The sequence below is a fragment of the Lissotriton helveticus genome, chromosome 5_1 (genome assembly GCF_964261635.1).
Source record: "Lissotriton helveticus chromosome 5_1, aLisHel1.1, whole genome shotgun sequence".
Classification (NCBI taxonomy): domain Eukaryota; kingdom Metazoa; phylum Chordata; class Amphibia; order Caudata; family Salamandridae; genus Lissotriton; species Lissotriton helveticus.
Genome location: NC_136065.1, coordinates 1,722,575,953 through 1,722,592,628, shown reverse-complemented (window position 1 = coordinate 1,722,592,628; position 16,676 = coordinate 1,722,575,953). Strand labels below are relative to the sequence as shown.

The window sequence follows — 16,676 nt, the reverse complement described above, 5'->3', positions numbered from 1 at the left end:
GCCAAGACAAGATCTGACAGATATTCCATTACCAGACCCTGACCTGACACTTTATGTGGACGGTTCATGTATGAGAACAAGTACAGGAGAACTAGTAGCCGCGTATGCAGTAACTACTGACACTGAAGTTATTGAAACACACCGTATTGACACTCTGTCCGCTCAAGCAGCAGAGCTAGTTGCTCTGACACAAGCCTGCATACACGCCAAGAACCAGAAGGTTAACATATACACAGATTCCCGCTACGCATTCGGAGTTGTACACGACTTCGGAGTGCTCTGGCAGGAGAGAGGTTTCATGACTTCTCATGGAACCAAGATTCAGCATGGTCTCCTTATTCAGGCTCTGTTAGATGCTATACATTTACCGACATCTATCGCTATCATGAAATGCAAAGCACACACGAAAGTTACTGACACTATTTCCCAAGGTAATGATCTAGCAGATCGCACAGCCAAGCTTACAGCTCAGACTCTAGACATTTCAGTTAATCCGACACAGGCACATACTCCAGATCCGACTACATGAATGACAGTTAAGGACCCCACTCAAGATGTCATAGATATCCAGTTGCATGCTACTCCCGATGAAATCAAGAAATGGTCCGAACAAGGAGGGGTCCAGACAGATCAGGGATGGGTGACGAAGGGAAAAGCCACATGGTTTCTCCCCGACTCTATGGTTCAAGTCATTATCAATACCGCACATAGTCCAGCACATTTAGGAGAAAAAGCCATGTTAGACAGTATCCAGAACATTTGGTTCAACAAGCATTTACGAGCTGCAGCCAAACAGAAAGTCCGTACCTGTATGATATGTTGCCAGTTTAATCCAGGTAAAAGTGTCCCGGTGGAACAAGATGGATTCCAGCCCCCTGACCACCCTTTTGAAGTCCTCCAGATGGATTATATTCAGATGGAGCGATGTCGAGGTTTCAAGTATGTCCTCGTAGTTGTATGCGCTTTGTCCAGATGGACAGAAGCATATCCAGTTCCAGATTACACAGCCACGACCACTGCCAAGCAGTTGGTTCGTGAATTTTTCCCCCGTTACGGACTCCCTAAGGTCGTATATTCTGATAACGGCCAGCCATTCTCATCTGAGCTCATGAAACACGTTTCCCTTTTGTTAGGGTACCAGTGGAAGTTCCATTGTGTACGCCATCCTGAAGCAGCTGGTCTAGTAGAGAGACATAACCAGACCCTGAAAATCCGAATTGCAAAAGTCTGTAAAGAGAAAGGTGTGGATTGGCTAGTAGCTCTGCCAGTCGCCCTATTCTATATGCGCATGGTCGCACATTCCAGATCAGGTCTGTCCCCGTACGAGGTCGTTTTCGGCCGCCCCCCAAATATGTGGGGTATACCTAGACCTCGAAGTATTACAGATGTTTCAAGTAATATGCTGACAGATTACCTAGCTTCCTTGATGTCTGCCCTACACTCTTGTCGTTCACAGGTTGCCGCCGCATTTCCAGACAATACCGAGGTGGCACCGCATGAAATCGTTCCCGGAAGTTTGGTTCTTGTAAGGAACTTTGATCGTTCAAGTCCGCTGGAGCCCCGCTGGAAGGAGCCCAAGCAAGTCCTCCTGGCCACCCGTACTGCCGTCAAGCTGGAAGGCAGGAAGGGCTGGGTCCATCTGTCTCACGTAAAGAAATTTTATGGACTAAAGACTGTTTCCAAGAACATTTCCGAGGATTTTAAAGACTGCCAAAGTACTATTCTCAAGGACTGTCCCGCAAAAGACATTGATACAAATCCCTTCCTGTTAGAGACAACTCCGCAGCAGGAGTATAAGAAGAAATTAAGGTCTAGTAAAATAAGTCAGCCAGTTTGATTGTCTAAGTCCTCCCCTAGGTGAAACGGTTAGACCGGTTTCTGACATGTATAAAATAGACCCCCACAGAGAGAGAGTTAGTGAGGACTCTAAAAGTTGCATTATTATTTTATGTTTTCTGCTATATCTCAGCCTTATGATTACCTGCACAAGCTATGCGCTGTATCTATGCTTTCCAATTTCTCATGTAAATAAGTCTTCTAATGCTACAGTAGAGCACACGTTTAGTGATCTACCTCCTCATGAACTCTCTTATCGTCTTGCTATGCGAAATAATTCCTTTATCCGCATGTTACACTATTCACACCAGACCAGCAATGCCACTAATTGTTGGGTGTGTGGTCGACTCCCCCCTTTCCAGACACCGAAGGGAGTTCTGCCACTCTTTCCTTATCCATTTTCACATAATGGTTCGTGTGGAGCATGGTCCACGTTAACGTCATCTTCAACTGATATGTCTTTTCTAAACAGTACATGTTTTCCAGACAAGCAAGGTCTTTCCCATAGAACCGGGTTAGATCTAGAAAATGAAGTTTATAATTTTGGTAATTATTCTTCGAATTTTATGGTCCTGAATGTTCAGTCTGATACTACTCCAGACTTGCCTGCTATTTCAGTATTACCAGTCAAAGGTGAATTATGTGTCCGAAAGAATGGTTCCGAACATGTAGGCCATAGTGATTGTACTACTATTATCAAGTATAGTGACAGTAGGAAATCTATTTTCAAAGCTTCACGTCATTCTTATTTTGTTTGTGGTCAGACCGCATATGTTCGTCTGCCCCTTGATTGGGATGGTACCTGTTACATTGCATTCCTACTGCCACCAGTTTTTCTAGCCCCACCTGACTATCATAGGAACTCCCACCTAGTACATACTAGACACAAGAGAGACCTTCCGATTGTCGATTATACTGAAACTGCTCTAGAACAATACATAGATATCAATAAAGGTGTCTTTCCCTATTTAGGTACTGTCGTGAATAGTAAACTGATACGTAGATTAACCAGAACCCTTGAAGCAGTAGTGATTGAGACTACTTCTGCTCTAGGTAACTTAACCGAAGAGCAATCCTTTATGAGAATTGTCGTGCTCCAGAATCGTCTCGTCCTTGACGTCATACTGGCCGATAGGGGCGGGGCATGTAGAGCCATCGGATCTAGTTGCTGCATTTTCATTCCTAATAACGCGCCGTCTGTTTATTCAGCTATAACCAGACTCCATAAAATTGCCCATCTGTTACACCAAAATCCAGGTACCTGGACATGGTCCGGTTGGTTCTGGAATATAATTTCTGCCTGGGGATGGAAAGTATTGTCATTTCTAGGTATTGCAGTAGCTATCATATTCAGTTGCTGCCTCTGTATACAATGTGGCCCTGCGATTTGCGGCATTTGCGCTACCTCTTGTATTCCTAGTCCCAAGTCCCGTTCTAAATCCCGTTCCAAGACCATTCGAGACGAGCAGATGATACTGTATGAAATGATAGATGGTATCATGAATATTGATGTTTCCTGATGGAAACGTAGTGACAAGGAGGGAATGTGGAAAAGTAAATTTTGCCATGTTCTGTGTCCCTACGTGTTCCCCATCTTATGTCATATGTGCATGATCAATATGCATATGTATTCCCCATGATCGATTAAAGACGCAATTACAGTTGTGTCCATCTCTAGTATGCCGGTCCCCAGTTCTCGTGAATACTACGAATATTAGGCCTATGTAAAGTCACGTTGCCACGTTTCACAGTGTGCACGTTATTCCAGTAAAAGTCCCCGTTTCTAGGCCTCAAAAGGGCCCGGACACCAGATTCAGCTCCTGTCTCCTGAACCCTCGCTGAGGAGCGATACAGCCCCCACCTGTATTCCTGACCCTTCACTTACTTCCTGCCTCACAGTGCCCGGCTCGGCCTGGCTCTGCCCACGAGTCTGCCAAGAGTATGTTATGATTCTAGTTATCAGTCCAGCCCTCCTTCTCTGCATTCCTAAGCTACTGAATCGCATCAATAGTTTCAGTCATCGTCTAGCCTTTACGTCTCCATGTAAGAGAAATACTGTATTAATGGTCATTTAATATTCTTCAACACGCACTACATGTAGAATAATGCATGCACCAGTCTTAGAGTCTGTTAGCCTTTCCCCTCCTGACTTTTAGTTTATATCAACATGTTCTCTAAACATCAGATACTAGATAGTGTTTAGGTACATGTCGCCCTGACTCTCCAGACTTCAGTCTCTGCTCCTAGCGCAGAGGTCGTAGCCCCCAGCTTCTCCTAGTGACACGTCATTGCTAGTTTGCGCGCACCATTAGGTTAGAGGTCCCGGCTCCTTAGGTAGCCCCCTCCATGTTTCCGCCCCATTTATGACATATTCTGTTACGTTTACATCACATGTCTATGTATACGCCTCCTGTTACACCTACTTTCACCCTTATCTTTCGCGACTGCTATTGACCACACCCACTGCTCCGCCTATCATATGTATTGTAATGCAACTGTTTTAGTATATATGCTTGTGCACTGTTATTAAATGTTATCCCTTACGCCGATCCCCGATTCCGATCCTGCCCCCGGCAGCGCTGCCATCCTATTCCTGTGCAGGTTGTCCTGTTCCTGTCCTTTATGCTGTATTAAACCTGCAAACTCCTACTACCTCGAATCTTGACTCTTATTTTATTGAGCTATCTGTTATTACTATGTCCAGTCAAAAATAGATCCGGTATTATTTATTTATATACCACAGTTCCTGCAATCACCCCGACTTTTACCTTGCTGGGAAACGGAAGTTATTTACTTTTAAATAATGAAGATTGTTGCGGGTTAATTAAAGGTGTGGCTTATGTGGTAACGGTAACTGAGCGTGTCGTTTGCTGCAAAAATGTGCTGTACCCACCCACGCATGGGAACGGGGATGTTTCCATCTGACCGCGCATCCCAACCTTGAAAGCGGAGTTCAATGGCATGAGCAGAATAAGAGCTCTATAGTCCCAAAAAGAAGTGGCCTTGAGTTCGGCTCGAGAAACTTTCGTGCTACACATAGCTAACACCCGTACAGAGGTTCCAGCCCTTTTAAATACTGAGTTACCATTGCATTTCAGCGAACTGGTTCATTCTATCTTTAACGCTTCCTCGATGACGGGGCTGGCGCACTTTTTTAAAATAGTTAGCAGTCGTCTCGTGACTTCATTTGAGAAAATATTTGGAGTCATTCCTGCTTTCTTCCATTCCATTTTTTCAAGCCTGTTTGGTGGATTCCCGGTTTTACTGGCACTAGCGGCAGGCGTCCTGGTAATTTTTTGTTTCATTAAATATGGATGCCCTTCGTGTGCAAGAAGCCGCACAGCCCCTCCTAGCACTGTTTCGCAACAGAATGCTTGAATATTATGGCACACTGCCGCTTGCGACTTTAAGCACGGCGTTTGGATTATCGTTTCGATTTTCCTATTTTACCTGTGTCCAGCCTGTATTTCATTGCCTGAGCTGTGACTTTGACTGGGCCATTGATTTGTGTCTCTGCAGGACGGTTTCTCCTGATGTCGATTTTAATCAGCTGATGTGTCCCGTCGTGGCTCACGAGTTGGTTTGTTCCGGCGATAGGATTATGGCCTTGGCATTGATGCATGGACTAATGGGTCCCTGGAACATACTTGCAGCAGCGCAGGATTTCTTGGCACAAAGCTTTATTGAGAACCCACCGAGTTGTCCTCTGATGGTGATAGAGGCTCCGGTCCTAGAAGAGCACGTATGTTCTTTCCCACTTTTAAATTGGATGGCTGAACTGTTTTCGGATGAAGACGGTGATTTCATGTTGGAGGCTGTTGCTGCTTATTTTGCATATTCAGTCTTACCATAAAAACTTTCTTGGTTTCTGATCATGACGCCTTTTTTCTTTGCATTTTTTCACCTTCCAGATCTATTGACTTGAGTGCTGATGAACACAGTATTGACATTTTGAATTGGTTCATGGAATTTTTTCCGTTGCTTTTTAAATTATAACATTGCTCATCGTTCTTGAACTCTGTTTTCATGAAGAGGCCCTTATCTTATCTTATCTTATCCATGCTCGGATCATGGGGGGGTGTCATATAGTTACTGCTTATCTATATATTGTGTTAAGTTAGCGTGAGCTTATTAAATGTTTAAACGCCATTTTTCCTTTTGCTGCTTCTGCACATGACACTTACTTGTTGATTTAGCTTTCAACCTACAAGAGCGTTGTGATTTACGTGAGAATAATATGTTATTGCTCTGATATCAGCTTTGCTTAGTAAACTATGTCTGTACAGTGAGTGCTGAAGCCTAGAAGATAACTCAACACAATTGTTGTGAAGTCTGATCTCCGCACCTTTATAGACATAACATAAGTGCAGCTCCTGCCAAATCCTGGATTTAGGCGGGTTTTATATTGCTTTGCTTAAAGCACGTATACACACTTGATGCTGTTCGCATGCAGAGAGAGCTGGTGTATGCTGATGTGATCTCTTCATTCTAGGATCTTGAGGTATGGGCCCGCCCTGCTAAAACCCAAAGAGACATTCTTAGATATTAATATAATATGCTAGTTAGGGAGGGTGAGAAATAGGTGGTGTTAACCCTTATTCATTACAGCATACTAGTATGCTGTCACCATTTGCTTTTTATGGACTAGTAACTATGCTGATAACTTTGCTTCTGATAATATGTTTCCTTGTATTATCTAAGATACTGCGTTTGAGAAAACGGCATTAGTAAATAAATATTTCAAATGTGCACGTGTCCTCATTTACTCCACGTTCTGGTTTGAAATGATTGTATAACGAAAGAGTGTTCATGTGTTCCACGTAACCTGAGGTATCGTAAATTCATGTTCTGGTTTGTCTAAACATTGGGAGTTTGTTATGACCAATGAGATACTATAGCTAGCCTGGTAAGGGGTTTTGGGTACTGAGGTGTGTTTTGGGTCACCCTAATTCACCTAGGTTCCAAATCTCTATGCACAGTTCTGTGGGAGAACGGAAACCCTGCTACACCAGGTGTCAATGTCATCCTCTAGTTTAGCTACAGCTGTACAATAGTTCTCATGGAACACAATATCTGAGTCTGTGTGCAATCTGATGCCAAGGTACCTAACTGAATCGGTGGACCATTGCAGAGGGTACTCCATCTCGAATTGTGTAGTAGCCGGGGTGAGCGGGAAGGCTATGGATTTTGTCCAGTTGACCCTTAACCCGGATAGCGCTCCAAAGTGCACCACCTCTCTGAGGACCGGAGAGAGGTTGTTTTCTGGGTCCCTCACGTATAACAATGTGTCATCCTCATATGTAGATACCACGATTTCATAGGTAGGGAATCTGACGCCTCCGTGTCCGTGATACTCTCTTAGGGCACATGCCATGGGTTCAGCAATTAAAGCGTATAGTGTCGGTGACAAGGGCATCCCTGCCAGGTCCCCCTCAGATAGCAATGGCGTCAGTAACTAGATTCCCCAGCCTAATGAGCGCTGAGGGGCATTGTACAACACCCCTATCATTTGCAAGAAGACAGGGCCAAGTCCCTTTCTGGTCAACACATGATGCATGAAAGGCCACTCTACCGAGTCGAAAGCCTTCTCCATATCCAGGAATACTGCAATAGCACTCGTGTCTCGTCGGACATGCTGCATTGTTCCGAATATCGTTCACAAATTGTAAGTGAGGTTTCTATCTGGTACAAACCCTGCCTGTTCCGGGGCAACAAGTTCCGCGGTCAACAGGGCCAGGGATTGGCCAACATTTTTGTGAAAAACTTGGCGTACACATTTAGCAAAGAAAGCAGCAAGTAAGAGCCGCATTACTCAGGGGCCTTACCTGGTTTGGGGATAGACACTAAAATGGCCTCCCCCATAGTTTGTGGCATTTTGCTCGTTACGCATAGATTATCAAAAATCACTGAGATGTGAGGGAGCCGTAGTTCTATAAAGGCCTTGAAGAAGCCTAATGTGAGGCCATCCGTCCCTGGGGCACTGGCCGCCCTCATTCCTGCCAGCGCCTCAACAATCTCGTCTTTTTCAATGAGGAGCATGAGGAACTCTCTGTGCATGTCAGATAGAAAGGGCAGCTTGATGTGCTCCAAATAGTCTAGAAATTCATCATCCCTGTCCGACGAGTGGGAAGCATACAGTTCCGAATAGTATTGTTTGAACCTGTTTGCGATGTCCTCTTCTTCCGTTAGCAGCTCGCCCCCTTCCGATTGGTATTCAGTAATCTGAGTTTTGCTGCATTTGGCTTTCAACATGTGAGCCAGCACAGATCCAGGCCTATCTCCCTCACCATGAGCGCGCGCGGTGGCATATTTGCCCAGGTGTTTTAATTCACTGTCCGCCGCTTCCTGGTATTCTGCTAATAAGTCCGTCATTGCTCCTGCAGCATCCTCACCGTCCCCAGCCAACTGACGAGTCTCCAGATCCCCTAGTTTCTGCTCCAAGACCGACAACCTCTGTCATATAGAGCGGAGAACCCCGAGTGTTTAGTCATGGCCACCCCCCAAATGTACACTTTGAAAGCTTCCCATACCGTCTGAAAACTATCCACAGATCCAGTATTAATAGCGAAAAATACATTTATAGCTTCTGCCATCTCTTCCTTGAAGATAGGGTCCAGCAGAGAATAAGGGGGGAAGCGCAATGCAAATGGTGGTATTTATTTTCTTAGGTGTGGACAGGACCAGTAAAAGTGGTGGGTGATCGGACAAAGTCCGCGACAAAACCTGCAAGTGCGGATCTGTGACATGAGGGACGTCGATGCCAGCCAGTAGTCTATGCGTGCATGTAGGTTATAGTAAGCTGAATAATGTGTGAAACCTCCATCGTGTGGATGCATCTCCCTCCATACATCAGTAAGATCCTTGCTGATCATAACGCTTTCTATAGTTCTGGCCGCCATCTCCGGCCTCCTCGTCGGGCCCCCTGATCTGTCTAGTTCGGGGTTTCTAACCAGATTGAAGTCGCCTCCCCAGAGTATTTGTGTCATCGTACAACAACTTATCGTGTTAGCCAATGTTGCGAAGAACTCCGGGCAGTCATAGTTGGGGCCATAGACGTTCACCATAAGCAGGTCCAATCCCCTACCTTGGTATTTGAAGATCATCATCATCAGCTATCAACTGTTTTATCACGTAGTCAGATCCGGGGTTGACCCAGGTCATTACCCCTCTAGCGTGAGTTGTGAAGCCCGAGGCATTGACATTGCCCAAAAGGTCCCTGTTGCGCATCATTGGACTATGTAGTGGGAGGTGAGGCTCTTGAAGTAAGGCAACATCTATATTATGTCTAGTTGGATAGTACAGCACTTTACGTAGTTTACGGTGGTCTTTCAGGTCTCTCACGTTCCACAACAGTGCTTGGAGGGAATCATTAGCTCTCGGAACAGTAGCTCTGTTAGCTTTTGCCATCCTGTTTTTCGAGTTTCGTAGTGTGTCCTGACCTATTTAGCTTGCTTATGTTATGTGCATTGTACAACAACTTGGCTGACGTCTCCAACATCAAAAACAACATTACCCTACCCCTCGAGCGTGTATTAAAGAGACATGCTTACAACCATATGTGCATCACTATTCACAAGGTGACTGCAACAGCCATAACCCTTGTGGTGTGACACAAAGTAGCACCATGGGAGTTGGCAGACCTGCACATTATTTTTCTCTGCATATGATCGTAATATCTCTTGATCTCAGATGACATGCCCACTTTATTTTAATGCGCAACTCGAGCTGCCTTTGCTGGTGATTTCCACGTCACAGTCATCAGCACACGAGCATAGCGCCATGCCCTTTCACTCAGCACGCTCTGTTCATTAGTCTGCAGGAATGCACTGTAAACTGTCTCACATGGTGCATTTGATGGCAGGCAGCAGTTTCCATCACTTTAAAAGCTTGAATTTTGGAATAGCAACACACGCCAAACTTTGCACATAATGTGTTACCACAGCATAAAATAAAATACAACAGCCATTGGATAAATATTTGCTCTGCTAAACAGAAACTAAACTCCCAGAGTTCGGTTAAAGAACAAATTTAATTATACAATCCAAACTTTTTCAGGGTCTCGAGCTACTTTCACAGCTTAGCAAACAAGCACGCAATCATTTTATGTTTTATGATTTGCGTGTGTGTTCTGTCAAGGCTGGGCAGCTGTCTCTGATCGGTATCTGACCTTTTATACACACAAGAGGCATGTGCACTCGCATGGAAGCCCCGCCCCAAATACGCAAATACGCAAATCAGCAAATACGCGGATTTTGCGGATCCACGATCCGTGAATACGCAAATCCGTGAATCGTGGATCCGCAAAATCCGCCCATGCTTACTTCTCACGAACTGACGCTGATATTTCTGTTTGACTATTGGGTCATGTGCATTTGGAGACAAACCTCCTGCATGTCCTAGAGAATCCTGGACTGTCCATTGGCTGTGCAGACTGTCCACTCCCTGTGTAGAATGTCCATTCCCAGTGCAGCCTGTCCATTCCCTGTGCAGACTGTCCATTATGTCTAGAGAAGCATGGACTGTTCATTCCCTGTGTAGACTGTCCATTCCCTGTGCAGACTGTCCATTCCCAGTGCAGCGTGTCCATTCCCTTTGTAGAATGTCCATTCCTAGTGCTGCCTGTCCATTCCCTGTACAGACTGTCCATTATGTCCTATAGAAGCATGGACTGTCCATTCCCTGTGTAGAATGTCCATTTACAGTGCAGCCTGTCCATTCCCAGTGTAGAATGTCCATTCTCATTGCAGCCTCTCCATTCCCTGTGCAGACTGTCCATTATGTCCTAGAGAAGCATGGACTGTCCATTCACTGTGCAGACTGTCCATTCCCTCTGTAGACTGTCTATTCCCAGTGCAGCCTATCCATTCCCTGTACAGACTGTCCATTATGTCCTAGGGACGCATGGCCTGTCCATTTCCTGTGTAGAATGTCCATTTACAGTGCAGGCTGTCCACTCCCTGTGTAGAATGTCCATTACAAGTGCAGCCTGTCCATTCCCCGTGCAGACGGTCCATTATGTCCTTGAGAAACATTGATTGTCCATTCCCTGTGCAGACTGTCCATTCCCAGTGCAGACTGTCCATTCCCAGTGCAGCCTGTCCATTCCCTGTACAGACTGTCCATTATGTCCTAGAGAAACATGGACTGTCCAATCCCTGTGCAGAATGTCCATTCCCAGTGCAGCCTGTCCATTCCCTGTGCAGACTGTCCATTATGTCCTAGAGAAGCATGGGCTGTTCATCCCCTGTGCAGACTGTCCATTGGCTGTGCAGACTGTCCATTCCCTGTGTAGAATGTCCATTCCTAGTGCAGCCTGTTCACTCTCTGTGCTCTGTCCATTACGTCCTAGAGAAGCATGGTTTGTCCATTCCCTGTGCAGACTGTCTATTATGTCCTAGAGAAGCATGGACTGTCCAATCCCTGTGCAGAATGTCCATTCCCAGTGCAGCCTGTCCATTCCCTGTGCAGACTGTCCATTATGTCCTAGAGAAACATGGACTGTCCAATCCCTGTGCAGAATGTCCATTCCCAGTGCAGCCTGTCCATTCCCTGTGCAGACTGTCCATTATGTCCTAGAGAAGCATGGGCTGTTCATCCCCTGTGCACACTGTCCATTGGCTGTGCAGACTGTCCATTCCCTGTGTAGAATGTCCATTCCTAGTGCAGCCTGTTCACTCTCTGTGCTCTGTCCATTACGTCCTAGAGAAGCATGGTTTGTCCATTCCCTGTGCAGACTGTCCATTGGCTGTGCAGACTGTCAGTTCCCTGTGCAGACTGTCCATTCCCAGTGCAGCCTGTCCATTCCCTGTGCAGACTGTCCATTATGTCCTAGAGAAGCATGGACTGTCCATTCCCTGTGCAGACTGTCATTGGCTGTGCAGACTGTCCATTCCATGTGTAGAATGTCCATTCCCAGTGCAGCCTGTCCATTCCCTGTTCAGACTGTCCATTATGTCCTAGAGAAGCATGGACTGTCCATTCCCATGCAAACTGTCCATTCTCTGTGCAGCCTGTCCATACCCTGTGCAGACTGTCCATTATTTCCAACAGAAGCATGGGCCGTCCATTCCCTGTACAGACTGTCCATTATGTCCTAGAAAAGCATGGACTGCCCATTCCCTGTGCAGACTGTCCATTCCCAGTACAGACTGACCCCTATGTCCTAGAGAAGCATGGCCTGTCCATTCCTAGTGCAGCCTGTCCATTTCCAGTGCAGCCTGTCCATTCCCAGTGCAGTTTGTCCATTCCCTTTTCAGACTGTCCATTATGTCCTAGAAACGCATGGACTGTCTATTCCCTGTGTAGAATGTCCATTCCCATTGCAGCCTGTCCATTCCCTGTGGAGACTGTCCATTATGTCCTAGAGAAGCGTGGACTGTCCATTCCCTGTGCAGACTGTCCATTATGTATCAGAGAAGCATGGACTTTCCATTCCCTGTGCAGACTGTCCATTCCCAGTACAGACTGTCCATTATATCCTAGAGAAGCGTGGATTGTCCATTCCCAGTGCAGCCTGTCCATTCCCTGTGCAGACTGTCCATTATGTCCTAGAGAAACATGTACTGTCCATTCCCTGTGCAGCCTGTCCATTCCTAGTGCAGCCTGCCCATTCCCTGTACAGACTGTGCAGCTCCCAAAGCACACGCCCACCCTCCCCCACACAATTAGGCGTGAGTCATGGAGGCCAGCACTGTGAAACAAGGTCCACCGGCTGCTCCCACTGGGAGTGCATATGGGTTGAGCCTGAGGTATGGAACTGCCCTACTGGGTGGGGGATCTCAGATTACCTGTTTTCGGGCGTGTTGTTTGTGTTATTCCAAATGTGACATCTGCCAGCCTTAGGAGAGGAGGCCAGCGCCTGGCACACTAGGGGGTTTCTCAGGTGCCACCTGTCTCCGTGGATCTGGCACCTGCAGGGGTGGTTCGAGGAGCCCAGATACCCTGCGCAGGCCCTTGCTGCGGTCACTGGGCCTGGCACAGTGGTGCAGATCTGCAGGGGGCGCTGTCCACAGCAAGGATGTGTGGAAGAGGTCAGTGTGACACATCCACGCGTGTTTTGAGTCACCCATCTTAGCGCCTGCTGCTCTGGTGAACAGGCGCTCGCCTGAGGGACATGGATATTACCCCAGGGCAAGGCCTGGTTGCGGATTCCTAGCTCATGTAGCTGCCCTCCAGAGTGGTGAGCGAACAAGGTGGTCATATATCCCACGAATCCAGCTACACACGCTAGAGTTGGTCCCGATAGCAATGCAAGCCTTAGTGTGGGCATTAAACCCGGAGCTTTATTATTAATGCCAGCATTACTGCACGCTCCCCCTCCGCAGCTCTATTGTCAATGCCACCTTTGCTGTCAGCATGGGCCTGTGATCAATATTCAGTGTGGGCATCGGCTCTGAAGATCTATTATGAATGCCAGACTGAGCGTGGGCATACCAGCGCGCACTATTCAATAACCGACCAATGCAGTGCCCTTATCTATTGCATATAAATCCTCAAATTGGGCGTCTAGGCGCGTCAATGCAGAACTTCTTTTGAGCCTCCACTACATAGCACTGAGACCCATGCCATCTTCACTGCACCCATCCAATGGTGCCCTGCTGTAAAGGGCACACTTAGTCTGAACATCTCCCCGGGCATCCTTCTCACTTCCAGCAGGGGTGCGCGCCCGGATATTGGAGGGGTGCGAGGAGGGGCTGGAGGTGAGGAGACCAAAAGGTAGTGGGGAGGGAGGAGAAAGGCGATCGCGAAACCGAAAGCGATCACTTTTACAAAACAAAGCCAGAAGTGGTGCACGCGCGCTCCATATGCTTTGAATTATCGCGCCCGTGTCTGGGCACGATAATTGAAAGCATATGGCAGAAATGTGCGTAATAGACACCAATAGGCCAGGGGCGGAGCTATGCGCCCGCCTCTGGCCTATTGTGTGTTATCTTTAAAACAACCATGCTGGCAAAGGCCAATAGCAGGCCGCAAAACTAAAATAACACGCACAAGCATGTTCAATTCCTGGGTCCATTTCGAAAACCCGGACAAAAGGACTCTCGCTGGGCGAACACTGCTGCGCAGTATTTCGCTAGGCCCGAGACCTAAAAATGGTGAACAGAATGACCTGCTCGGTGTATCTGACTTCCTCCACAGCACAGCCAGTCTTACATTGCCCCTAGGTCCACCTTAACCACTGTCACATTTGATTGCTGCTTTGTTTTTTCTTGACACTTTTTGTCTTGGAACTTTAAAAAAATCATATTGTGAGTTTACTTTAATGGAGTTTAGTTGCTTTTGTTTTATCTTTCTTATAAAATGTTACTCTACTTGCAGGAATTGGTTGTGAGATTTGTAGTGGGCTATGTTTCAATTTTCAATAGTTTTGGTTCTGTTAAATGTCTGCACTATGCCTTAAATACCAGGAGTTGTACCCAGGTTTATTTATTAAACGTGTGTGTTGGACCTGACACGATTTTGGACATATTACTTTCTAGAAACTGCACATCTTCACCAACTATTAATCCATTTTCTTACACATGGTAGGAATATTAAGTGTGGCCAGAGAAAAGATTCTCCATGTCTCAGCACTGCCTTACTACTGATTTACAACAATCGGACATGCATCCGAAGTGAAGTGTCAAGCCACAGTTTGGTTGCCCACAAGAGTTTCTTGACCTGGATAAGAATATAGTGCTGGTCCATAGGTATGCTGCCTAGCAAGGTCATTTATGAAACATGTAACAGGCAAGTTCACCTAGCAATCTACAATAGCACCCCATGTACGTTCAAGATATCTGCAGCATGACTTGAGAATGCCACTTTCAGACACCTTTGGCCTCTGTTTTTTCTTAAAATTACTTCTCATGTTGCACAGCAGTTGACAATTTTAAAGGTGCGAGGAGATTTGGAGGGCAGTCATGCCTACCATCACTTGACAAGAAGACAAGATAACAGTTGCTTTGTTTCTATTTATCTTTTGTGGTGCTGAGGCGTGTCAGTTTGATATTATGTCTCGAGTGCACATGCATTCCTATGGGTATCTGCTTTAAAGCAGCTTGTCACCATAATCCCTGGCAAGAAAATGATGTGCCCTTGATGAGTAATGGAAGATTTAGCAGTCGTGTCACACCAAGGTAGACATCTTAAATGTGCAAGTTGGGGCGCCTGGCAAGAAATACAGTGTGCATATCCATTTAGTGTTAACAGTGCTGGTTGTGGTAACCGTGTGCACCCTATTAGGGTAGGTGTGCAGTTTCTGCCTCAAAGTACACGGGGGAAATTATTTCTCACACTATCATACTGTGCAGCGATTGTGGATGGTGATGTTCTGCTGCTGAACAATTAAATGTCTACGTTCCTGGAGCATACACAAGGACTGGTCTCTATGATGGCTGCTCCTCAGGAACAATCCAATGGCCAGGAAATCGATTGCAACCAGTACCTTGGCAGGCAAAAATGGCACAGAAGCTAACAGTTATTGAAGTTAGCTCTTGCTGTAATGCTGCAAATACATGTACATTCAGGACAATTTCCAGAGGGAAGTGGGACATCCCTACAGTCTCCCATGGCTTATTTTCTGTAGGTCCACTTTTTCCTCCTCAAATAGTTATTCCTCGTGATGTGAGGCACTACAACATACACTGACACCGAAAATGTGGAAAGGAAGTTTAATCTAAGGCTGCCTTTTGACGGTTATAATCTGGTGATGGTTAGATAATATTCAGCCAGTGATGGGTGCTTCCCTTGCATTGCCAGATCTGTATTAACCGTGAGATGTATTTTAGATGAAATTTAATCCAGTATGTATACATTTAGGAGGGTCATGATGCTTGTGGGTGTGTGTGATCGCTTTTTTTTGCATTCATATGGCCAGCGTGGAGTACTGATTTGTGGTTCATGATGCATGTGATATGTTTTAGTGACCGTATTGTTACCCTCTTGTGTCTGTGGATATCGTAATGGTGCTAGCTCTGGATGTAAAAGAAGTTCTTACATTCAGGTACTGTTGCCCCCTGCAACTAATGACCTCTGTGTGAACCCATTGCTGATCCAAATAGTGACCTGGTGTGGTGTATGATTCACTTCAAGGTTGGTCAGGAGTAAAATTAATCCTGGTTTGGCTAAGGTACTGTTTGAGTAGATGTGGGTGAGAATTATATGTGTCTTAAAACTGACTAAATCAATGACCCGACGCGTCATGATTTTCCCTTGTTTTATCCTCCCTTCTGCAAATCCCCACACGTCATACTTAGCAGAAGGATTTCATAGGTGGGCTATTCTGCACACTAGAGGATGTTGTTTACATAAGAAAAACTTGTATCCCGTGCCTTAGTTTTCTTTTGCCCCTTTCTCGTTTGCCACTCATCTATCATACGCTAGAGATACTGTGGTACTCTTTATAATCAGAAATGGCTAAGTGAATCGACCCGATTAATGTATTTCCAGATACTATTTTTAAAGATTTGTTTTCTTTTCCTTTGTGACAGATTTGATTGAACTGATGATGATTCAGAACGCTCAAATGCATCAAGTTATCATGAACAATATGACAATATCAGCACTGTCATCATTTGGGTACAGTGCCACGCCACCAACTCCTAAGGTATTGTATATGATCTGCACCACCAGAGAATAGATATTGGCAAAACTGTTGTCAAAACTTTAACGACGATTTGTCAATTATTGCTTATAATAACGTCTTTTAAATTGTCCCAGAAACATGTCCATCCAATGAGTGATCCCTTTCTTTTTGTGGATGCTGATCAATGGCATTACATTTGCCCCTGCTTTCTGGATTCATCATATGACCTCAGTGCACCATGACCATGACAGAACTAACATTTATAAACCATTTT

The 16,676-nt window shown here is 45.8% G+C and overlaps 1 protein-coding gene across 1 annotated transcript in view; it reads left to right on the top strand.

The window, feature by feature from the left end:
* PRR29 (proline rich 29) overlaps positions 1-16,676 on the top strand; it is a 950,736-nt gene that overhangs the window by 572,855 nt on the left and 361,205 nt on the right. The window contains exon 3 of the mRNA XM_078644991.1: positions 16,308-16,423. Within this exon, the coding sequence (XP_078501117.1) occupies positions 16,308-16,423 (116 nt within the window). The remainder of the gene's footprint in view (positions 1-16,307; positions 16,424-16,676) is intronic.